Source organism: Cydia fagiglandana, chromosome 17 (assembly GCF_963556715.1).
Source record: "Cydia fagiglandana chromosome 17, ilCydFagi1.1, whole genome shotgun sequence".
In the NCBI taxonomy this organism is placed as follows: domain Eukaryota; kingdom Metazoa; phylum Arthropoda; class Insecta; order Lepidoptera; family Tortricidae; genus Cydia; species Cydia fagiglandana.
The window spans coordinates 15,902,813-15,927,893 of NC_085948.1; the positions used below are offsets into that span (position 1 = coordinate 15,902,813).

At 38.0% G+C, this 25,081-nt stretch overlaps 1 protein-coding gene across 3 annotated transcripts in view; it reads left to right on the forward strand.

The window, feature by feature from the left end:
• The first annotated feature begins 3,436 nt into the window (after positions 1 to 3,436).
• LOC134672590 (protein spaetzle 4) overlaps positions 3,437 to 25,081 on the forward strand; it is a 30,856-nt gene continuing 9,211 nt past the window's right edge. For 2 of the 3 annotated variants that reach the window (XM_063530541.1, XM_063530543.1), the window contains exon 1: positions 3,437 to 3,608. In XM_063530541.1, the coding sequence (XP_063386611.1) occupies positions 3,579 to 3,608 (30 nt within the window). In that variant the 5' untranslated portion in view covers positions 3,437 to 3,578. The remainder of the gene's footprint in view (positions 3,609 to 25,081) is intronic. The other variant, XM_063530542.1, reaches the window with a different exon arrangement.

Sequence of the window (25,081 nt, forward strand, 5' to 3'; positions counted from 1 at the left end):
TGTAGTAAGTAGTTTTTTTTAATAAGTACGTCATAAATTTCAACAGCCTCCTCTGTCCGTCGTCTGTCAAACATCAAACATCAAACATCAACATTTATTCAGCAAATAGGCCACAAGGGCACTTTTACACGTCAACATTGAATTTACATAAAAGCAAAAATAATAACATCAACAATTTTATAAAATAAAACTAACAATTCAATCTAACGTATTACAATTACTAAGAGATGTATATGGTCTCTTAATGTCGAATTACATACAAAATACAGATAAAAAAACACACAAAAAAAATCTATAATATTTAGAGGTGTAAATGTCTCTAGGTGTCAGAACTATAAGATTATATAGTTTATCAAGTTATCCTTAGAGATGTATAAGGTCTCCAAGAGTCAATATCCTGTATAATTAATACATTCATTAAAAGAAAAGAAACATACGAGAACAGAATGAGGCGTCTCACTGTAATTAATTAATAAAAGTTACTAAGTATAATAGCTCGTGTTAGCTTAACAGACCAGTCTCCACAAACAGCACCCGTTCACGAGTATGACGCGTATCTCAGCCATCGCCTCCCTCAACCTTCATTCGGGAAAGTGGCGACCCGATCAACAACGCCACCGTAAGCAAAGACTTTTAAGCGAGCATGACATGTTCAAGCTACCGGTCTATATTAATATTAAAATAGTAATAACATGTAGCTGTTAGACACGGCATTTTGTGCTCATCATCATCATCATCATCATTTCAGCCTATATACGTCCCACTGCTGAGCACAGGCCTCCTCTCATGCGCGAAAGGGCTTGGGGCATTTTGTGCTCATATGTTACATAAAAAGACAGTAATATAGCTTCACATAATTACTAGCCTAAGTTGACTTAGAGATGTAAAGGTCTCTAAGTGTCAGAAACATTAAAAATATAGGTAAGTATGTACAATCAAAAATAAAATTCAAATAAATAAATATGTACTTAGAGATGTATAAGGTCTCCAAGTGTCCAAAACTAAAATTAAATTAAACAATATATATAATCAAGCGAGAACATCATTGTCTCATGTGTCAATTCTACTGGACACTAGCATATTTAATTCACAATGTAAAAAAAAACAATATTTATTTAATTCTTATTATACTAATGTCTGTCCGTTTGTGTTGGTAGCGTAATGACATTTTTATTTTATTTATTACGAAATTCAACAGTAGGATTAAAACTAAATTTTATGTTATTGGCCAAAAATTACTGTCGCCTTTCATTTTGACAACATTAATTCGAATTCAAATGCAACTTTCTGAAAGTGAATGTTAACGCATATACCTACCTACAAAATTAAATCTTCATACTTACACTCGTAAGATTAAAACACCAAGCGCAAATGCGCATAGGTTACTTTTTACTCAATGTAAATAAATTGAAAGTTTGGTTTAATCGCATTTCGCTTGCAGACAAGTCATTAAGTCATGTTTTAGTCATCCATCAATGTCATATTATAGTAAGGATCAACAGCGGTATCATGAGGGGCTACCGCGAAAACTGAAATTCGCAAATTGCGGGGATCTTTCGCTTCTACTCCAATGAAGGCGTTATAAGAGTGACAGAGAAAAATGCCCGCAATTGCGAACGTCGATTTTCGCGGTTATAGCCGGTCGTGTTTTTATCACCTATCGACACATGTCATGCGTCGCTTTCGCACTTAAATGTACCTACTTGTTAGAACGTGACAGGCATGGTGACAAATGATAAAGAGCTTGATGAGAATTGAGCAAATGAAAAGGTTTACTTTAACTGGTTATTGAATTACAACTCCTATGGGAATTGCAATAAGATTCAAAATGAACTAATGGAAAAATATTTTGCTAGGTTGTGTGTGATCCCTTCGACCCCTTAGTTTCCCTTCGATCCCTTAGTTTTAATATCTAGTCTGTGAGGATCCTGGCCAAATTTATTAGGCATCTTTTAGCTTTTTTTTCAGTAAGCTGAATTAATTATCTAAACAATTTTATGCATTGATATTTTTTCTCAAAATCTCAATACATTTTTCCAGCCTGTAGAGTAGATTCTACATACAATTTTTACACATAATTCTACAATATAAGTATTTCTTTATATCCACGAACACAATACCACTCATCATTATCACGCCAAACTAGTATCTCATCATCTCAGCCATAAGACGTCCACTGATGAACATATTAGGCCTCCCCCTTGGACCTCCATACGTGAGAACCGACCCGACGTTCAGTGAAAACTAGTATCTCGACCGAATTAAATTAACCTGTCACTAATTAACGCAAGCAATTAAATTAATAAGGGAACTCTCCTTTTCGAGCACCCGCCATTGTAGTGGCGCGGGAGAAAACGCCATCTCCATTCAAGATATCGCCGCTGGATAACGGTGCGGCGCACGCGCATCGCCCCGTCTTTCTCCCACTTACGGGCAAACGCTTGGGTTAGACCGGGACGGTCGCAGACGGCGGCTGGCAAGCGATTACTCGACTGACCTACTCGACCGCGCACACTCTTTCTTGCAACCAAGCGAAACCTAATTTCTGTATCGTGAGAATTCGCAATGTACGTACGGCGACACATGTTCAGTGAAAAACATGTCTTATCGTGTAGGTAATAAGGATGTTGAAGTGTTCTCAGCTTGGGAGAGGTGTATATAGCGAGTAATAGTTTGATATTAAGGTAATTGCAGGTTTGTGGCGCTCTTTAGCCGCAAGGCATGTGGGTTATTTTAATCGTGGTATCAGTGGTTAGAAGGAAATGTGGAAGATTAATGTTTTCTAGTTAGCGAGGCTGTTTGGTGACTTTTCGCGCAGGTGAGTGATTTACATGATTGAATATACTGCTTCTTGAGTATAATAAATGTGGTGAATATAATTAACCTCACTGATTAGCTACAGTATCCACAAAATCAAAAGAGTTATCAAATTTCAGAAAAGAGTATAAAAATCCTGATCATCTAGAAACTAATTCAAAATAAGGAGCACAGGTAAATGAATCTAATTAGGTTTACGAAATACCATCAGAATTAAGTATGATTAAGTTAAGAGTACACTCTATCAACTTGTTCTATCTCTACACAAAACTCTATCGACCCACACTCAAAGGCTCACATGTTAACACCTTTATTGAGTGATCAATGTCCAATTAACCGCTTGTAGCGCGTCAAGCTGAAAATCTAACTTGACAATCGATATAACCAAGTCTTAACAAGTTACAGCTAAAACAAAGAGAAATCAATTGCATATAGACAGCATACAAAGCTCATTCACAATAAAAAGAGTCATTAAATCCGTATCGCAAGCAACTTTTCCGAGGGTCAAGTACAGGTGTAAGAAGTCATTCCTAAAGTCCAGACTCATCAAAACCAGTATAAGGAAACTTTTCGATTATACAATTTCGTAGCCCTCTAGGTTAAGATTATACTGGTAGGCTAGAAAGTACGATTCTGTGTAGGAATATACGGCAAGGACAGAGCGAAAGTAGACCAAGATAGCCAGTTGGAGCCCACCCGTGGCCACGGTACCACGCGCCACGATGTACGCTCGCGAATCAGTGAAAGTACGATAAGATAAGATGCAAGTCGCCATCGCGTTGATATTTGTGGTGAGTTCGAAAGTGCTAGTGGCTGATGGTGACAAATAGTGTTGACAAGGGTGTTGGAAGCGTTTGTAGACCGAAAGGCATCTCAGTTTCACGTTTCGCTCAACTTTCTTCGATGGCAGAAGTCTTCTGTAATTAGTTCAGTCAGTTCTAGCTTTAAATGGTAGCTTGTACTTCAAAACAAACCTTAATTTAGGATGGTCTTAGAACTGGACATATTGCAAACATATTGGTATGAGGAACAGCACATTTCAGCCCACGGAATCTGGAATTTCCTTGATTCAACAGGCATTAGTAATGAACTTTAAAGGAACGCCACAGTAGATCACTGCTGGTCGAAGTGGCACTCAAAACGCCCTTATTACATTAATCAAACTTCTAAGTTCTTAGTCAAACGACTAAGATTGTACTGCAACGATTTTGATAGCACCACACGCAGTGCAAGTGTTATTTTAAACGTCAAACTTCTATGAAAGTATGACGTATAAGTAACACTTGCATTGCTTGTAGTGCTTGTGCTATCAAAATCGTTGTAGACTTATCTTGGTCTAATTCTACTAATATAAGGACGGTCTTGGAAGATGGCGCGTTAAAGAAACCAAAAGGCATACGCACATTTTCTAATCAAACTCAACTTTCTTCGGAACCGCAAACGAGTTAGTTATAGCCTCAAGGGAATAAGTTTGCTTTTTAAGTGACCACTGTATTCAATTAGCAGTTTGTTTTACGACGCTGTTAACAGCAGTACCCCTGGACCCCTATTCGACAAGCGACGTTTGACGTATCGTGTTGATCTCCCGTTGATGTGGGAAAAATCATAAGTTCTCGAATACGTACAATGTCAAAATTTGAGATTAACAATCCACAGTTAGGGTGACAAGCAAACCAAACCGAACCACCCTTAGTTTAGAGTTGAGTTTTGGTTGTACCAAATGATATTTTCCACCGTTAATGGAATCAACACTCAGTATGCAATAAAATCAACTGTTGATTTGACGTGGATGCGAAATCTGACAGTTGTACGTGTCGAATTTGGCCCCTGGTGTAAATTTCATTCAATAGCGTGATGTGATGTACGCGTTTGCGTTAAGTGTCATTTCAGTACGGGATTTTGAGTTTCCAAAAGGTCCCTCTAAGCACGTTGTTCAAAATCCCATACAAAAATAGACATAACGCAAACGAGAACGCTCGTCACGCGGTCGAATGAAATGTACACTAGGGATTCTGTAAAGGATGCTCTAGAAGCATAGAAAAGTAGTAAACGAAAAACCCACTGTCAATTCAGAACGGGGACTTGACTCGCTCACACAATCTTTAATTTCTTCGGAAATGTAGGTTTCCTCAAGAAATTTGCCTTCACCGAAAAGCTACTGCTGAACATCTATTAAATGATATGCAGTAATTGTATAATAATTCAAAGAAACCCATAGGGCCAGGTTTGGACTAACAAGTACCTAGGTAGGATAATGAAAAACTGGCAAACTATTTTATTTCAGTAGAATAAGACGGCAAATTTGAAAAATCTACGAAGGACCCCCATAGAAATTAGTTCGCAGTTAGTTTCAAATGTATCTGGATGTATGACGACTGGTCTGGCCTAGTGGGTAGTGACCCTGCCTATGAAGCCGATGGTTCCGGGTTCGAATCCTGGTAAGGGCATTTATTTGTATGATGATACAGATATTTGTTCCTGAGTCATGGTTGTTTTCTATGTATTTAAGTATTTATATATTATATATATCGTTATCTGAGTACCCACAACACAAGCCTTCTTGAGCTTACCGTGGGGCTTAGTCAATTTGTGTCAAAAATGTGTAATAATATTTATTTATTTATTTATTATCCGATTGTTTCTAGTTTCCGCAACTCGCTCAATAAATGCCAATGGTGTCAATAGTATGGGAAACAACAGTTAAACGTCAGAAGTTGACTTGACACCCTTTAACAATAGCTCATTAGCTCAACTAATGTTGTTTATGTTGAGGTCAACGAACCTCATTGTTGAGTGAGGTATGGTTAACGAGGTGTTATCTGTTAATGATTATTAGCTTTTAAATCTCTTACATGCTTAGAACAGGTGAGGTCGTACCTGACCAACCTTACCTTACTTTTTGGTGTTAAGAATCCAATGTCCGTTGTCCAGTCGCCATCAGATATATCGGAGCGGCCATGATGTTCACAAAATCTGAACACGCACTCTAACGCTTTGAATATAGAGGCGTGTTCAGATATTTCTGAGCACCTTGGCCGCTCCAATATATCTGATGGCGACTGTCCATAAAAATTGATGTTTAGTCCTGTATTTTTGTTGACGCTACATGTTTGTAAATGTAAATAAAGTAATTGATTTCTAGAAGCCATGGAAAATTATTTTCTTTGCCAAAAACTTCTGGACTTTAACATTTTCTTCTCTAATTTCTGAATCTTAAAAGAAAATATATGTACCTACATACATTATGCATCGGTAAATAAGTTTCAAAGGTGTGCATTTAAGAAGGTAGGCTATAATAAACTAGAATATAATTGTGAGAAGCAGGTCGTAACCAAGTTAATTGCTTTTGACTAGACCAGTCGGAGACCAGCCAATTATATATCTTTATGAATAGCATATATGTTCATGAACTGACAACATTTAAAATTTAATAGTCTGAGGTCTGAGTGAAGCTCTTTTGTGCGGCATTAAAGAATGACATGTGAGTTACATAGGTACCATAGTAGAGTCAGACCAAGAAAAGTCTGCAGCGATTTTGATATAGCCCACGCAGTCCAAGTGATAGAAGTAGGTACGTCATAATTTCATAGAAGTTTGACGTTTAACTCTACAAGCTATGCTTGGTCTAACTCTGCAAACTATGCTTAGTTTGGGGCTACCCTAGCGCTCGGTCTGTCTAAGATGTCCCCAATATTTTATTTCTCTTATCATACAATAATAATAAGAGATTAGGTAAGTACCTACATAACAATCTTTAACAAAAAAAAGAACCGACTTCTTAAAACCATCATTTCCACTTCACTAAAAGTCCACTTCTAAAATAAAAACTACGAGTGACCATGCAATACTATTAAAAAATGGGTGAATCAGCTTTTCTTGTCACCCATTGGTGCAAACCCTTTCAAGACATATAATTTTTCCAATATAAATTTTGCAAATCAATCAAACCAGTAACAAAAAATCGGGGCCGAAGTGAGGACCTTCTCCATCGAAAGTTCGAGAAATAAAATAAAGTTAAAAATTATTTTGGCATTTGACATTCAAACTCGGGTAAATCTAATGCGATTTTGGTATTAAGAAAAGGTAAATAGGGTAGACATTTGCTGAGAGGTTCGAATGGATTTACCTGTTTGAAGTTAAGTGACACATTTAGCATAGAATGAAAATAGCAACTGTCTCATTGTGACATAAGCCGCATAACGACACAAATGTGCTTACGTCAAAGTGAAAGTTTGGCGGGTTTTCACCTGCGCTCGCGACCCTATTTTGGAACACACATGTTACACTTGCTGACCAAATGTGTTAAGCTAGCTACTGCTCTGTCTACATGTAATTACTTATGTGGATTATTGGTTATCGAGGAAAATGAAAGCTTGCTGCAATGAAGACGTTAATTTGTGACCACTACAAATTACTTATATTACTATTAGCAAAGACATATGTAACTTCGTATAAGATGAATAAAGTCTAAGAAAAAAACGTGCCTCGGAAATCAAGAAAAAGTTTTTCTCGGATAGATGGCGCACACACCTTTAGCCTATTCTCGGCTAGATGGCGTAACGACACCGTTTCATATTTAACAATTTTAACACATTGTTAAATATGAAACGGTGTTTGAATCAGTGAATGAACATGGGACAAAATGATAAAAAAATAATAAAATCATTTATCCATATATTCATTTTTTTGATAATTTTATACGTGTTTATTTTGAGTTATAGTCGTGTGTCGATAGATGGCAATAAATTTACAGTGACTACAAAATTTACTATGACAGGACCCCTCTATACTATCTATTATTTTTGCTATTAGCAACCCGCCCCGGCTTCGCACAGGTTAGCGAATTATACACATAAACCTTCCTCAAGAATCACTCTACACTCTATAGGTGAAACCCGCAGTTTTAAGTTTATCGCGAACATACAAACACACAAACAGACAGACGTGGTGGGGGACTTTGTGATACTTCCTCGGAAAGTCATGTTTTAAGCTGTATCTTTCATTCCGTTTCTGGTTTACTTGGATCAATACATATGTTTGATTGTTTTAGATATATGTAACTCGATATTAATTCACTCCAGCCTGCGGCTGTCGTGAATCTAAAGACCTCGTTTCCAATATTTCACTTACCCCCCTTTCGTTGCACAATGTACAATATACTTATAGTGATATTAGAGAATATTCTTGCTTTTCAAAAGCTTGTTGTTTTGATCATCTTTTCATTTTTCATAATCTTCATGGTCAAAATTTCATTTTTAGGGTTCCGTACCCAAAGGGTAAAACGGGACCCTATTACTAAGACTTCGCTGTCCGTCCGTCCGTCCGTCCGTCCGTCCGTCTGTCACCAGGCTGTATCTCACGAACCGTGATAGCTAGACAGTTTAAATTTTCACAGATGATGTATTTTTTTTTTTTTAATTTATTTATCGCAAAAATACTTACAGGGTATTTACATATTTATATTCCGCCAAACTGAGGACAGTTTGTTGGCGGATAAAGCGCTCTCAATCCTTTTGTGTTCTACCCACTTAACTTACATACTTATACCTAATACATTACTTAACTAGAGTTATGCCATACAAACAATATACTATTACTACTAACTACTATTATCATACAAATCTAAAAGTTTTGCTTGCAGCCTTTTCTTAAATATTTGCTTACTGCTACACTGATCTACTGTTGGACTTAATTGGTTAAGTATTTTAGGAACCATATGTTTGCGCGTTCTTTGGCCATAGTAATTATTCGCTTTATGTTCTACGTATGTTTGTTGCGTGCTTGCTCTGAGATTACGTAACGGTAGTCTATGCGTTTTGAATTTTGAATTTCTGTTGCCGCTATAACAACAAATACTAAAAACAGAATAAAATAAAGATTTAAATGGGGCTCCCATACAACAAACGTGATTTTTGACCAAAGTTAGGCAACGTCGGGAGTGGTCAGTACCTACTTGGATGGGTGCCGTTTTTTTTTTGCTTCTTTTGTTTTTTTTTGCATTATGGTACGGAACCCTTCGCGCGCGAGTCCGACTCGCACTTGCCCGGTTTTTTTATTATAATCACCTCCTCAGACTTTTTACACCTACTTAAGAAATTTTATGTTTTTAGAGTCGCAAATTAATTCTCAAAGCGTATTCCGCAGACCGCAGAACCTCGATTTGAAAAGATTACAAGTTATAGTGCTCTGGGAATAATTTTAGACGATATAACTGCTCCATTATCTTTTATAATCCAATCTTGTCGAAGCATTGTTTTGACACGCTTCAAATCATCCTCCATCACAGTATCAATGACCTCAACTTAATGACAGATCCATCTCCCATCACAACATTGCCTAATGTTTACATCAGCACCATGTGACGTCACGACTTACTTTCACTTCTAATGATATGTAACACTTTCGAACCTCCTTTGTTTTTTTACTAAGTTTCTCCAAAGATTTTTTGTTTGTATTAAGCTACGTTAAATCGGATTCAGTTTTTTGCTATCAAAACGGTTGGGTTTTTGACTATGAGAACGGGATTTGAGAATACTAGACCGGAAATTTCTAAACTAGACTTTCTCATTGGTAGAGGTACCTATAGTTAGCAAACAATCGACTATCGAACGCCTAAAGCCTTTCCTGACTTAGTGCCAGTAGATATCAGTGCGACGTCTAGTATTTCACTTGCGCCCACATTGGCAGTTGGCCAAACAATAAAATCACTTTTTATCTTCGATCTGTACAGGTATGTATTAGGTATCAATAGATTTGCCAGCGCGATGTAATGGTGTAGGTACTGATGTGCATTTACTAATTTCCACATGAAAAAAATCCGATACATTTTTGTGATTTTCCAAAATGATAATAGTTTCTTGTTATTAATCCGTATTTTTTTTTCTGAAATTTCCGAGAACTTTTCCAACTTCATATTTGAAAACTTTGCGCAACACAGCAGGTGTAATCATTGTCTACGGGCTTCGTTCCCACTTTTGGCCAAAGATCCACTTTAATTTTATTTTATTTGTGAACAACTCTTCCTTGTATCTTTCTTTTCTCCATCAGATTCATAAATGCATTGCCGCGTCTCACAGAGTGGTATAGTATACCTATAAGTTCAATATAAGTTTTTGGCAAAAATTTCATTTTTGGTACAAGTTTTTATAGCTGACTGTGCTTTTCTTTCCACAGGCAACTAATGCTCATCGAGACAATTCTAAAAACCCCAAACACAATTAGGTTTCGTTGTTTTATCACCATTTCCATCGTCAGATCAGCTCGATGACACCATAACATTGCATTGTCACCCGACTTACGTATGTATGCAAAATTTTAGCTCAATCGGAAACCGGGAAGTGGATCAAATTTAACTTGCAAGATTAGATTAGATTACACACAGACAACGGTCAGGTGAAACTAAATAAAAACCTGTAAAAGAAATGACAGTCTTATCGCTTGTAACAGTTGCAATTATGTCATAACAACATCAATCACAACACATTCTACAGTAGACATAATGTAGAGATCATCGCAATCTCGCTTAAGATCGCATGCGATAACATCTCTCTAGTGTGCTTACTGCTTAGCCGAAGCGTGGTTGTTCCGTATTGAAGTACTCTTTATTATACTGTGGTATTGATGTTGTTTACTATCGCGGCCATCGCAACATGCATCTCTCTCTTGATCGTGACTTACGCTTTACGCTAAATACTAGAGATGCACCGAATATTCGGTTACTATCCGGTATCTGGCCTATCCTGCCATTATTTTAAAATCCGGCCGGATACCGGATAGTAACATTGCTTGATTTCGGAGTAAACAAATTAGATATAAGAAACAGTCACGGTCATAATCGTACTTCTCTATTATTTTAAAATAATTTAAACATTCCACTGACTTGCACGCCAAGCGCACTCATTTCGAACCTAGAAATGTGTCCGCGCGAAAGTTCACTAGGAAGCAGGTCAAACCTGCAGAATGCGCACCTGAAAAACCGAAATGTAGGTATAGCTCCGCTGGCTGAATATTCGGCGGCCGGATACCGGATATTCGGCCGATGGTCAGACCGAATATCCGGTATCCGGCCAAACAACTATCCGTTGCATCTCTACTAAATACCTACTGGATATATTTGATTTCACCGATGATTAAAGTAACGAAACGGAATTTTCTTCATGTCTGTGTCCGAAAGGTCCTGACCGACTTATAATTAGTCATTTTTTTTTCGAAAAAACGGAGCTGAGCATTGTTGCCACAATTTTTGACCACCGCACACATATGAAATCTTCAGTGTAAGGGTATGGCACTGTTCGTAACTTGACATAGAGACAGTAGATGTAAAATTCCACAAATGCTTGATAGGTCAAAATATATTACATAATATTTTGCTAAACATGTGGTAATTAGGTGCCCATTCCAAAGTATATTTTTCAGTCGAAGTGATTTGTAATCTGTGAAAATAAAAAAGCGAAAGAAGGAAACTAAGACTGATTCTTTAAGGAAGTTGACAATGACTTGATAGTTGATCATCCAGTAGTTAAAGTATTAGGTAGCCATAATCACAGAATAAATAATAGTACTAGGTACAGAAGACTCACTCTGTAACAAAACTGTTGTAAAAATTAGGTATTTTGTAAAATAAAGTAAGAAAGAGATGTTTATGACACGAGTGTTTTATTCGAAGTAAGGTAACTAAGCAATTTTAAAATATTTTAAAATATATCAAAAATAGAAAATAGAAGACTTAACGTTTGTCTACACAAAGAAGGTTACAAACTACAACAGCCGCCCTTAATCGAAATTGTGCCAGACAAACACAAACAAAAATAAACTTAAGTCTCTAATCCTAAGTTAAGTATACACCGTTTATGTACTATAGGTCCTAGTGGCTTCGTTAGTACATCAGCAGGCATATCACTACTTTTAATATATTCTAATTTAACAACATTATTAGACACCTTTTCCCTAATAAAGTGAAATCTGGTATCTATATGCTTAGTCCTGTTGTGGTGTACAGGATTTCGAACGAGGTTGATGGCACTCTGACTGTCAGAAGCTAAATTAACTATATGCAATTTACCTGTTATCTCATAGATAAACCGTCGTAAGTAGCATGCTTCCTTCGTGGCAGACGCTAGTGCCATATATTCCGATTCAGCTGAAGATAAAGCCACTGTAGGCTGTTTCTTGGACTCCCAGGATACTGGACCTCCACTTAACTTGAAGGTGTATCCAGTGTACGACCTTCTGTCAATCGGACAATTTGCCCAGTCCGCGTCACTAAAGCCTTTTAAAGGTTCTCCACTCTTCCTGTAAACCAAGGAGTAATTTAAAGTACCCTTCAGGTACTGCAGAACCCTTTTCGCAGCATTCCAGTGTTCCTTAGTAAAACACGTATTAAACTGGCTTCAATAGCTCGTAGCGTAAGCGATATCGGGTCGTGAGTTTACCGTAAGATACATGAGGCATCCTATTAAGTTTTGATACGGATAAGACTCACCTTCTTGACCATCAGTTCTTCTTTCCATATTCTTTTTAACTAGAGGAGTCTTACAATCCTTCATGTTAAATTTTTCCAGTATAGAAAGAATGTAACTCCGCTGATTTAATTGAATACACTCGGAATCGCATTCAATTTGTAAACCTAAATAACATTTTAATATTCCGAGATCTTTCAAAGAAAAATATTTCGACAAATTCGTTTTGACAGTGTCAAACGTCGAATCAGATTTAAAGAAGACAATTATGTCATCGACAAAAATACCCAATATCACGAGTTCCTTACCAAAAAGTTTCGTATATACACAAGGCTCGGAAGGAGTTCCTGTAAAACCTATTTTCAAAAGTGTTTCATTCAACTTTTTGTTCCATGCTCGCGGTGCCTGTTTAAGGCCGTAAAGGGATTTCTTCAGCAAACAAACCTTGTTTTCTTTGCCCTTTTCGATGAAACCAGGTGGTTGCTCCATGAAAACTTCTTCTTCTAAATCTCCGTTTAGGAACGCGGTATCGACATCCAAGTGCTTCATTTTTAACCCCATCTCTGCAGCTAAAGCAAATAAAGTGCGGAGGGAAGAATGGCGAATCACAGGTGCAAACGTCTCATCGTAGTCTACTCCCTCCACTTGATGAAAGCCTTTCACGACGAGTCTCGCTTTATACTTGGTTATATTACCGTACGCGTCCTTTTTAATTTTGTAAACCCATTTACATGGTATCACCTTTTTATTAGGCTTATCTACTAGGTCCCATGTGTGGAGTTTTTTCAATGAACTATACTCATCAGCCATAGCATGCCTCCACTTATCTGCATCATCGGCTTGAGTAGCTTCAAGATATGTTGTAGGTTCTCGAGAATCAGCCGTAGACACGTTGTAAGTTAGGAAATCTGGTGGTTTCCTATCTCTTGAGGGGTATCTTGGCTCAGTATGAGATTCCTCTTCCACACTTGCTGGCTCTTCATCCGCACTAGGTAGCCGTGGTTCACTGAAGGGCTCTCGCTCTTCCATAGATACTAAATCTTCGGCACTTTCTAGATTTATCGGCGAAGGCGGTGGTGCAGGGTCGTTGCTCTCGTCACAGTCATAAAATTGACAATCTTGACAGTCTTCAGACTCGGTCTCTCTTTTATATTCGAACAATAAAATAGAGTCTGACTGTACCTCAGGTTCTAGTGAACTCTGCTTCAGCTCTGTAAAACAATTCTCAAAAAAGGTTGCATCTCTGGACATAAACATTCTTCGTGGGTTAGCAGGATCCCTAAATATATAAGTACCTGGATTTTCTGAATAACCGACGAAAATCGCTTCCTGTGCCTTGACATCTAATTTCCTTCTGTGACACGAGGGTATATGGACAAGTGCTCTACATCCGAACACTTTCAGGTGACTAAGATCACCTCTACGACCATACCACCTGTCATAAGGAATTTGTCCACCTAAGGCTCGATGAGGAGACCTATTCTTTAGGTACACGGCAACTTGGAATGCGTCTTCCCAGAATGCTTTCGACAGTGAGCTTTCAGCTAGCAACGTCCGCGCCTTTTCTGTAATCGAACGATGTGTGCGCTCCGCGACTCCAACCTGTTGAGGACTGTAAGGCGTCGTCGTTTGATGCTCGATACCTTTCGAAACAAGATAATCAATAAATTCTTTATTAACGAACTCCTTACTTCCGTCAGTCCTAACCGCTTTTATTTTCTTGTCTAATTGATTTTCAACAAAACTTTGAAACAGACAGAATTTATTTTTTACCTCTGTTTTGGAAGAAATGAAATAAGCAAACACCTTTCGCGTATAATCGTCTACTATCGTTAGCATGTACCTATTTCCTTGAAAAGAGATTGTAGACACTGGTCCCATGAGATCCATATGGATCAGTTCTAACGGGGAAGTAGCCCTATTAAACGCTACCTTCTTGAAAGGTTTCCTCGCTTGTTTACCTTCCACGCAAGCGATGCAACTATTTTTATCTACTACTGAATACTTTACGCCTACCTCGTGATTCTTCAGTTGGTTCATGCCTATGCGACACAAATGTCCTAGCCTCTTATGCCAAAGTTGATAACTATCCTGACAGTCAGAGTGCACATCCTGTGTCATATAATTATCTGCCACATTCTCGGGAACATTGACAGTACCGTCTAAAACGTACAGTCCACCACAGGGCGAGGCATGAGCAACAGATTCACCTGTAAAACGAAAATTATCAGATTTATAAAAGTTACATCCATTAATATCAAAAACACATATAAAACCCTTTTGAACAGTTTTGTATACAGATAACAAATTTGCTTTTAAATCTGGTACAAAATCAACATCACTGATCTTGTTCACCACGTTCTCGGGTGTGTTTATTGATATGTTTCCAATTCCGCAGCACTTAATCTGTTATCCGTTTGCGACAGTAACGGTACCTTGATTCTGTATCGTAAGACTCTGAAACCAATCTCGTCTAGAAGTCATGTGTCTAGTACAACCCGAATCTACGTAAATGATGTCCTTACTTGAGCTGCCAGAAGTATTGAGAGCTGTAAATGTCGTATCGTTGACAGTTACCTCATTGGCTTTCTCCTTCTTGCCTCTCATCGGACAGTCTGGACGCTTATGTCCAGGCATCTTACAGTCGTAACAAACCAGATCGTTCTTCTTTGACTTCGGCTTCCTTTTCGCATGAAAAACCGATTCTAATAGTGTAGCCGCATCCTTGGACATTTCATTTAGCAGTTTTGTCTTAACTAAGTCTGTAGTCACATCAACATTACAGTTTTCTAATGCCATAAAGAGAGGTTCGTATTTTGGAGTGAGACCTCCCAAAAGTATCGCAGCAATAGACTTATCCTCTAAGACTACATCTATATCCGCCAGATCCTGTGCGGTTGACATAACTGCGTTAATGTACAGTTCCATATTCGAAAAGTCCGACAGACTCAACCTGTACAATTTTCGCTCTAAAGAAAGTCTTCGTCCCATTCCCTTGTCCTCAAAAGCTTTCTGCAAAGATTTCCATGCTTCGGCTGCGGTTTTCGCACATCTAACATGAATGATTGCCGCACCATCTACTGTCAAACATATCTTTGCCAGGGCTTTCGAATCTTTTCGTACCTTTGTAGAGGCAGGGGTCGTGTCTCCTTCAGGGTAGCCACCGATTGTCTCCCACAGATCCTCGTGCAATAGGTAATTGCGCATCTTAAATTTCCACGCAGGGTATCCATCTTTGCTCCTCAGGCAAAACGATGGAATAGATGAGCTTGAATGGGAATTACAAACACTCGAAGCATCTCCCGATTCGTGTGACATATTTACGATTTTTATTATTTTCATCACACAATCACTACAACTCAATATTTTACACTTTACACTAAACTTTGCATTATAATTATTATAAATTATAGCATTCGTGCTGATAACGTGTTGTAAAAATTAGGTATTTTGTAAAATAAAGTAAGAAAGAGATGTTTATGACACGAGTGTTTTATTCGAAGTAAGGTAACTAAGCAATTTTAAAATATTTTAAAATATATCAAAAATAGAAAATAGAAGACTTAACGTTTGTCTACACAAAGAAGGTTACAAACTACAACAAAAACGCGTCTGTTACGATCAGCACAGATATTGGCGACAGCGCCACGCGCGGCTTATGGTTTTCCCCAAATTTGGGGTGGAACGCTTGTACTTTTAGCTACCTGTAGCAAAGCGACGAAATCGCGGAGTGAGCCACGCCTGCCATAATGCACATGGCTCATTCCGCTACACTGATATAAATCTGCCTTATCCCGTATTGGACCTATCCAAACACATGTTATATAAGTAAATCTACAGCAAAACAAATGTTAATTGCAACTAAATCTCATCCCAGTACGCTCCGGAACGCGCAACGGTAACGCAGCCCACACGGCTGTAAACATCTTTTTGGAGGAGAAAGCGTACGCGCGTGGGTATCGTGCTAAACTTACCAAATTACGATTCACACTTGACGCGTCGAGTCGGAACACTATTAAATCTATTAAATACCTACAAATAAAATACAAATGGCTCCTTAAGCCAATTGAGGGTAGATGAAAATATTACATGATCAAATAATGTAGGTTAAAGTCAGGTCGTTCAGTGACAGATCCTGGCGCTTTTGTATTTGGTTGGTTAACCAATTTTATAACGTCCCAAAATGTACAAATTGTTTGTTTACTTTTATTTTAATACCTAAAAATACAGAGTACTATAGTTTCAGCCGGTCATAAAGAACGCCGTTCCGCTAGTGTGGAAACGCTCATACGTATCTTCATTTGTTTATTATTAGCGTACCAAATAATTATGGTATGTTCACGTGCATAAGCGCAAACGAGATGCACTCCAAATCTTGTCATATTCATAGACGTTGAGAATTGTGATTGAATATATACCGAGCAGAATCGGATCACAGGCACAGAAGAAATAATAGTACTACCGTACAGAAAGGACACTTCCTACAAACCCGAAGTTTGACAGCGCTTCAGGGTCGAATCATGCTATCTCTTTCTAATACCTACATGGCACTATCCCTTTCGGCTATTTAGGGTTGTCAAAAATCAAGTGATTATCTGTGGTCGTGCACGCAAAAGGAAGTCACGTGGTGCCAACCCTAAAAATTGCTCGTAGCAATGCTGAGCCGAGCGGAGCCGAGTTCGACCGAAGTCAGGAGTGTCTCGTGCCCACTGTCACAGGGCGTATCGGGTCAAATATGTCAAACTGTATATGTGACGAGATCGAGCTCGTGCTACCACACATAATAAATCTATGCTGGAGTTGCGCGATGTCTATATGCGCTTGCAAATGAGACATCTCTCGTTGTGATGTGTGTGAAAATCATTGGATTCATTGGAGATAAAATTTGCACCATTCCAGCTCGTAAAGAGAACCTTCTCTTTATTGTTCAAAAACTGTTGAGAAAATCGCATTTTATCCACAAGAGTGGCAAAGTAATTTGATGCAAATTTAGAGTGTTTCCTTATGTTTATATACGGCCCCGACACTATCATGGATACTGACATTACTTTGACGGAATGACGTTTTTAGTGATAGTGTAGGGAGTGTCATGAAGGAATGACGGCAAGTAATGAAGTTTATTTTAATAATTTCCGTCAGTATTGGAGTTATGTCAAAGTAATGATACTAGAAATGACATTATACTGACAGTGAATTGGTTAGAATGATGGAATCAGAAATGACAGAAAGAATGATGGACGATAATGAAGTTATTAAACATTTTTAATATTTTTGAAGAAATGTCAAAATAATGACATTATACTGATAGTGAGTGGAGCGCATCACTCTAATCCCTCATTCCGTCATTTAAAGTACTTTAGAAGAAGGTTTTATACTAACAAGAGTCATTACTGGCATTTAAATCAATAAGTGAAGTATACCTACTCTATTATCATTGCTCTAAAGTTTATTTTCACTTGACTTTTAAGAAAAAAGGAAAACATGCAGAATACGATGCACAAAGAAAATCTCTGTCCCTTTCTAAAAGTTTCCATACATGAAATAAAAATTAAAAACCTTTTATTTTATGTTGTTTACAACAATTTAATTATATTTTTACCGGGAAACGCGAAAATCTAAATTTAGTTATCTGCCTCTTTATCGTTAGAGTCTGTGCGGAAAGAGAAGAGTCGTGGCAGAAACGGGAACTAACATTTTAAATTTTATATGGCAATCAAACCTTTGACACCTTGTCATGTAAAAAGTAAACAAACTTCTGTCATTGTATATTTATTAACAAAAACCGCAAGTTTTATGTATAAAATATTTTCAAAACACGATAAAACCGTACATAAAACCACAAGGAAAATTATATTTAACATTGTTCGGTTTTGTCAGCGGGAAGAAAACGGCTAAAAGCCGACTATCGACTTACAAAAAGTCGCGGAACGTGTTTCCGCTATTCGCGGGTATTGATGTTGTATTTAATATTAAATAATTACCTATTTAATAAGGCCCCTAAGTAACTTGTCTCCGGTACATAATCGGTAAGTATATTCATTCAAAATATATTAATTTTCATAAATATGCAGGTCATTCATGGTCTTTAAAATAACTGACAAATAGTCTTGATACTTGCCATTTTATGCATATTTATATGTAATTTTTTTTTTCAGGATTGTGTAAAAGTACCTACGGCATCTCGAATAAAAGACCGCTAAGTAGGTGATATGCAAGAATTCGTAATCTACGTGCCGGATTCAAGCACATCCAGTTCAGATGAAGATAGTTCTATGAGTGTCCCTGGTTGTTCTGAAGCTAGCTCAAACATAAGTGACATTGAATATTTTAATTCAGACTTCGATTACAAAGAATAAAACTTTTTCTAATAAAATATTTCTTTATTTGTAGGTTCTGTTAGTTACGAAATTATATTTCATACTTAGCAGTGTTGTGACATAGGGGAGGGGGGAGTCACAAACATTGTGACGTCACTTTAACTTCATCAATTTCATCAGTAACCGAAAATTAATTTATATTTTTTTAATCGCTGTACATTTAAATAATGAGGTAGGTAGGAATGTAATTTTCGTTCCTAATTGGTTTTGCGTTATAAAATTACTAATATTTCTTTTACAAAAAATATTTTTTTATAAAAAAAATACAGCCGAGTTAGTATTGCCGATTTCGTTGAAAACAAAATTGCCTAAATGTGACGTCACACAAGGTGGGGAGGGATTTGCAAAATGTGACCAAGTGTGACAAGGAGGGGGGGAGGGGTCAAAAAACCTAGAAATTCGTGAGACGTAATTAATGGATGATTCCTTATGCACTATTTTTATTCATATCCATATTTATTATTAATAATGTACACATACATTACAAGTCAAGTTTACAATGGGTGAAATATATCCCAGATAAAATTACAGTTCTATTGCCCAATTTCTACCCGATTTACCCGGTTTTAATAACTGTTGGACTGCACAGATTAGGCAGTACATAAATGAGACTCTATCTTGTTTGGTACTAAAATTACAGTTGTATTGGGCAGATTCTTAACTAGTTTTAGCACTTTTAGCAGTTTTGTCAATCGCACTGTCACTTTTTAGTATCTGAGACATAAAAACAAGTGTGTTTTAAAAAGAAAACTAGTGCCTGCGCTAAATCAGGGGATTGAGTTGATGAGCCGACACCACCACCAGGCTCCGTTTAGTAAGCCGTGGTAAAAAACCGGAACAAAAGGGATTCAAGTATCATGACCTTTAGTGTCGTACTATAATCACGTGACCAGTGTTGTCAGCATAGCAAAAACCATAAAATAGCACTGGCGCGCCCTCAAATCCCACGACTCTTCTCTTTCCGCACAGACTCTAGAATATGCAAAAGTGAGGATGATGATGATGAAAAGTGATAGAGAGGTTAGATAACGAAACTTCGTGTTTCGCGGTAGACCCCCAGATTGTGATGGATTGTGGTAGTGGCGCCCCCTACGCAGAGTTTCGAGTAATATTCCCTATTCAGGGAAATAGAATAATATTACGCAATACTCTGGGGCGCCTCTAGCACATACTGAGGGCTTACCGCGTAATTTCGTTTTTTGCCTCTTTATCACTCTTGCGTATTCGAGCGTTAGAGACTGATAACGAAATTTCGATTTTCGCATTTCGAAGTAGACCCTCTGAATTTGCTAGTGGACCCTACGCCGACTTTTGCGTAATATTCCCTTTTGCGTTTTATTTCGTGCATAGAGTTCAATATATTTTTTTAAATATGGTCAACATCCCTATTTTGTATATTCTGTATATGGCCTTATATAATAACATGTTGTAAGTATGCATCTATCCTATAAGTAAACTCTCTGGTTTATGGAATTATTTATAAACGCGTTACTGACCTGAATTAGCTATGAATAGTTTTGATCTTCTCGTTTTGGTCTTTATCTCTCATTTTGACTTATGTATTTGTAAGAAGGATAAAACATATTAACTAAATCAGGCCTGTAAAGCTTAAACAGTTTTATGACTAATTGAAAATGAATAGTTAGTGTTTATGGTTGAATGTTCCATATAAGACTATCCCGTTCGAACTTGCTTTATGACGGACTCTTTTTTTATACCTCCTTACTTCGAACCTCCACAGATATTGTTTTTACTAAACGTCAGGTCAACCACAGAAACCCCGACTAGTTTTAATTAGCAAAATCCTAACCACTTTTTTAATAATTAATATAATTATGTACAAGTATTAGCATTTCGGATACCCCTGTGTCTTAAAGTGGGCTATAAAAAAAAAATAAAAAAAATAAAAATCATTTATTTCGGACCACAAAAATCCATAACAAAATAATAATGGTTTGTACAAAATAAAACGAAAGAACATGTACATTAAATTACAATGAAACTACACAATAAATTGAATATAAACCAATCCAGTACTTACGGTGCACGGAAATCTCAACGCTACGACTACACATATTTCGTCGGCTAGAAGATTGGAGTCAACTAACAAACAAGTTGTTGTGTTGCTGTTTGCGAGCGAGAAAATTCGAATATTGGCGAGGACTTTTAAATTTTAGCAGTGTTTTAAGCTGATATTTTATATTTTAGCACTTTGATTCACTTTACCGGATCCGGTATCTTAAAAAATGTGCCGGATCCGGCCGGATTACCGGATCCGCCGGACCGGATTGCAATCCCTACATATCAGGTACCTTTTTTCTTAACCAAATTATACATTCTTACATAACAGAAGAATCCAGTAGGTACAGTCAGCGTCGTATAGTAGGTAGCATCCAAAGTATTCAAATAGTTCGGTACGCCATATAATAGGTATGTATGGCGTACCGAACTATTTGAATAGGTACTTTGGATGCTACCTACTATATGATGCTGATTGTACTTTAAGAATAGTTTGATTCCCAGTTCGTGGTAAGAATAAAAAAAAATATTTGGATACATTTTTAACTACCAATCTTTCACACAGTCATGGCGCACGCACGCACGAAAAGGTTGAAACAAATAAATATTCTTTTTAACCGACTTCCAAATCTCAAAGAAGGAGGTTCTCAATTCGGTTGTATGTTTTTTTTTATTTTTTTTTATTTTTTTTATTTTTTTTATTTTTTTTTATGTTTGTTACTCCATAACTCCGTCATTACTGGACCGATTTTGAAAATTCTTATTTTGATTGAATGTATATGCATACAGATTGGTCCCGTTTTTGTCAAAACCCAGTTCTGATGATGGGATCCATGAGGAATCGAGGGAACTCCTCAAATCTTAAAGGCATACACATAGTGATTTTTGGTTTTTTATCAACGAATCGAGCATATACATCCAAAAAAGTGACATTTGATGAAGTGGAACTGCTGATGATGATCAGAACGGAACTCTTCAACGACGCATAGTTCACGGTTGGCGATTTGTCCTCTTCGTTATGTTTGTTAAGCAAGTTAAGTTTTTAAGCCACATTTTTGTCAAGCTCGAGTTCTGATCATGGGATCCATGAGGAATCAAGGGAACTCCTCAAATCTTAAAGGCATGCGTATAGAGATTTTTGTATTTACATCAGAAAATCAAGCATTTTCATTAAAAACTGTCGCATTTGATGAAGTGGAACTGCTGATGATGATCAGAACAGAACTCTTCAACGACGCATAGTTCACGTTTGGCGATTTTTCCTCTTCGTTATGTTCGTTAAGCAAGTTAAGTTTTTAAGCCACACTTTTGTCAAGCTCGAGTTCTGATGATGGGATCCATAAGGAATCGAGGGAACTCCTCAAATCTTAAAGGCATACGTATAGAATTTAGAACTCGGACTCGGACTCGGACTCGGACTCGGACTCGGACTCGGACTCGGACTCGGACTCGGACCCGGACCCGGACCCGGACCCGGACTCGGGCTCGGGCTCGGGCTCGGGCTCGGGCTCGGGCTCGGGCTCGGGCTCGGGCTCGGGCTCGGGCTCGGGCTCGGGCTCGGGCTCGGGCTCGGGCTCGGGCTCGGACTCGGACTCGGACTCGGACTCGGACTCGGACTCGGACTCGGACTCGGACTCGGACTCGGACTCGGACTCGGACTCGGACTCGGACTCGGACTCGGACTCGGAATCGGACTCGGACTCGGACCCGGACCCGGACTCGGACCCGGACCTTGGCCCGGAAAACCACTATGATACCTTAACTAAATAAACCACTAAGTATGATTACCTACCATAAAATGTAGGTATAAAGTATGATGATGCCAATCTTACTAACCCCTCCCGCTTAAACCCCCGTACACTGCACCGCATGCGCCATTAAGTGGGTTAGGTTAGGTTTGAACTGCGATCCTCACAGAACCGAACAAGGGTTAGGTTAGGTTGAAACTGCGAGCCTTACAGAAACGGAATGCTACTTGAAAAGTGGGTTTGATTAGGTTCGAACTGCGATCCTCACAGAACCGAACTGCTATCTGAGAAGTGGGTTAGGTTAGGCTAGAACTACGACCCTTATGGCTCCTCTACACGATGGGCCAACGCCGACCACTCCAAGGGACGCATTTATGCGTTAGAGGGAGCAAGTAATATTGCTATCTCTTTCTACCGCATTACGTGATTACGAAATTCGATTTTGACTTGGACTGGGACCCGGACTCGGACTCATACCCGGACCCGGACCTGGACTCGGATCCAGATTCGGACCCGGACTCGGACCCGGAGTCGGATCCTGACTCGGAACCGGACTCGGATCCGGTCTGGGATCCGGACACGGACACGGACCCGGCCTCGGACCCGGACTCGGACCCAGACTCGGACCCGGACTCGGACCCGGACTCGGACCCGGACTCGGACCTGGACTCGGACCCGGGCTCGGACCCGGACTCGGACTCGGACTCGGACCCGGACTCGGACCCGGACCTTGGCCCGGAAAACCACTATGATACCTTAACTAAATAAACCACTATGATTACCTATTTACCATAAAATGTAGGTATAAAGTATGATGATGCCAATCTTACTAACCCCTCCCGCTTAAACCCCCGCACATAGGTTGGAAATCGCGATTTAGGCCGCCAAAAGTCAACTTTCTAAAAGTCGGCTTATCGCAAAACTAATTACTTTTCGAAATACACCACACTATCACGGAATAAATCCCACCCCACCACCACCCTTATCAGTTACGTAGGTTATCTACCAGGTTCTCAAAACTCAGTCATCACATACGTTGCGCACGCGGTTCTTAGCACTCTTATCCGAAGCAAACATTTCTAAGCCAAGATTTATTTTTGTGGAGTTTATTAGTCAGTGAAAGTGATGGATATCGAAAATTCAGATAAGTTTCTATTATTTTCAATTATTTCAAATTAGAAATATTGATTTTATGATATATAAATAACCCACCAAACATGACCCTCCTCTTGATGAAAATTTTATTATTTTTTCATATTCAATTGTGAAAATAGTATACTTCCCGGCCCGTCCCAGTGATATTTTTTATGTCATTCTATAAATCAACTATATATTTACATTTTATGAAAAAATTGGAGGGCACTTTTGGGCACTTTGTAAAATATCGAATTTCAAAAATTTTTTTCGGAGATAGCAAATTATTACGTTTTTTTTTCATTAGCGTTAAAATGTCTTTTCTGTTATTCTAGGTTTAGCAAATGCCTCTGGTTTAAATGCTGTGACTCAGAAATACCTGTCTGATAAGTTAAATGAACAAAATTTTCAGTCAATAACGTAAAATTGGATTTTTTGGAAAATTATCTCCTTATGCACTCAGGTGACGGAGATAAGGAAAAAAATAACATGAAGCATAAATTTTCACATTTTAAATCAGAATTTAGAAAGAGATGGATTAGATCACGTCGCGTTATGGAAAATTTTCTGATATCTAATGAATCTTGGTTGGAAGGAAACTCCGCCGCTCCGCTCATACGCTCTGGAAACGTCAAAGCTTTATATAAATTTGTTTGAGTGGCATCCGATGACACCGACAATGCACAAAATACTGATCCATGGCAGAAATGAATAGCAATAATACTTAGTTCCCTTTGGACGATTTTCGGAGGAAGCTACAGAAGCCCGAAACAAACGGTCATATCGTTTAAACTATGCCCGAAAGTTTTCTAGAGAATACTTCAATCTGGACATTTACCATATATTGCTTCTGACCTCCGATCCGCCTATCAGCAGTACGAGAAAGATAACGAAACCTCGAGTTAAATTATTTCTGCCAGAAACTATGCAGCTATTGATTTCTGCTGAGCCACATAAGGTGAGAGCGGAGAATGATCAATGCTACCCAAGCGATGAGGAGGATTTTTCTTTAAGATATGATGATGATTGAATGTGGCGTGTGTTTTATTTATTTATGTTAATCTTTTTGAGTAAATGTTTCAGTCGTAATAATATTAGATAACAACCTTTGTATATTTGTATTAGTTTCTGTAATACGTATGTTACTCTTATACCTAAATATAATATATATTTATAAATATATGTGTATTTTATTATTTATATATTCAATGGAATAAAAATACATATTTATTTACTATAATATATATCATTAATATATAAAATAATCAAGCGAGGAAGAGCAAAATCAACATTTTTTTGGAAAAAAGGGCCATAAATTTATAAATAATAATTGTAATTATCTAAAAATATGTTTTCTTAGTTCGAAATCGTATATAAAGCGCAAAAATGCAATAAAATATTTTTGGCGGCCTAAATCGTGATTTCCGACCTATGTGCCCCGTACACCGCACCGCATGCGCCATTAAGTGGGTTAGGTTAGGTTTGAACTGCGATCCTCACAGAACCGAACAAGGGTTAGGTTAGGTTG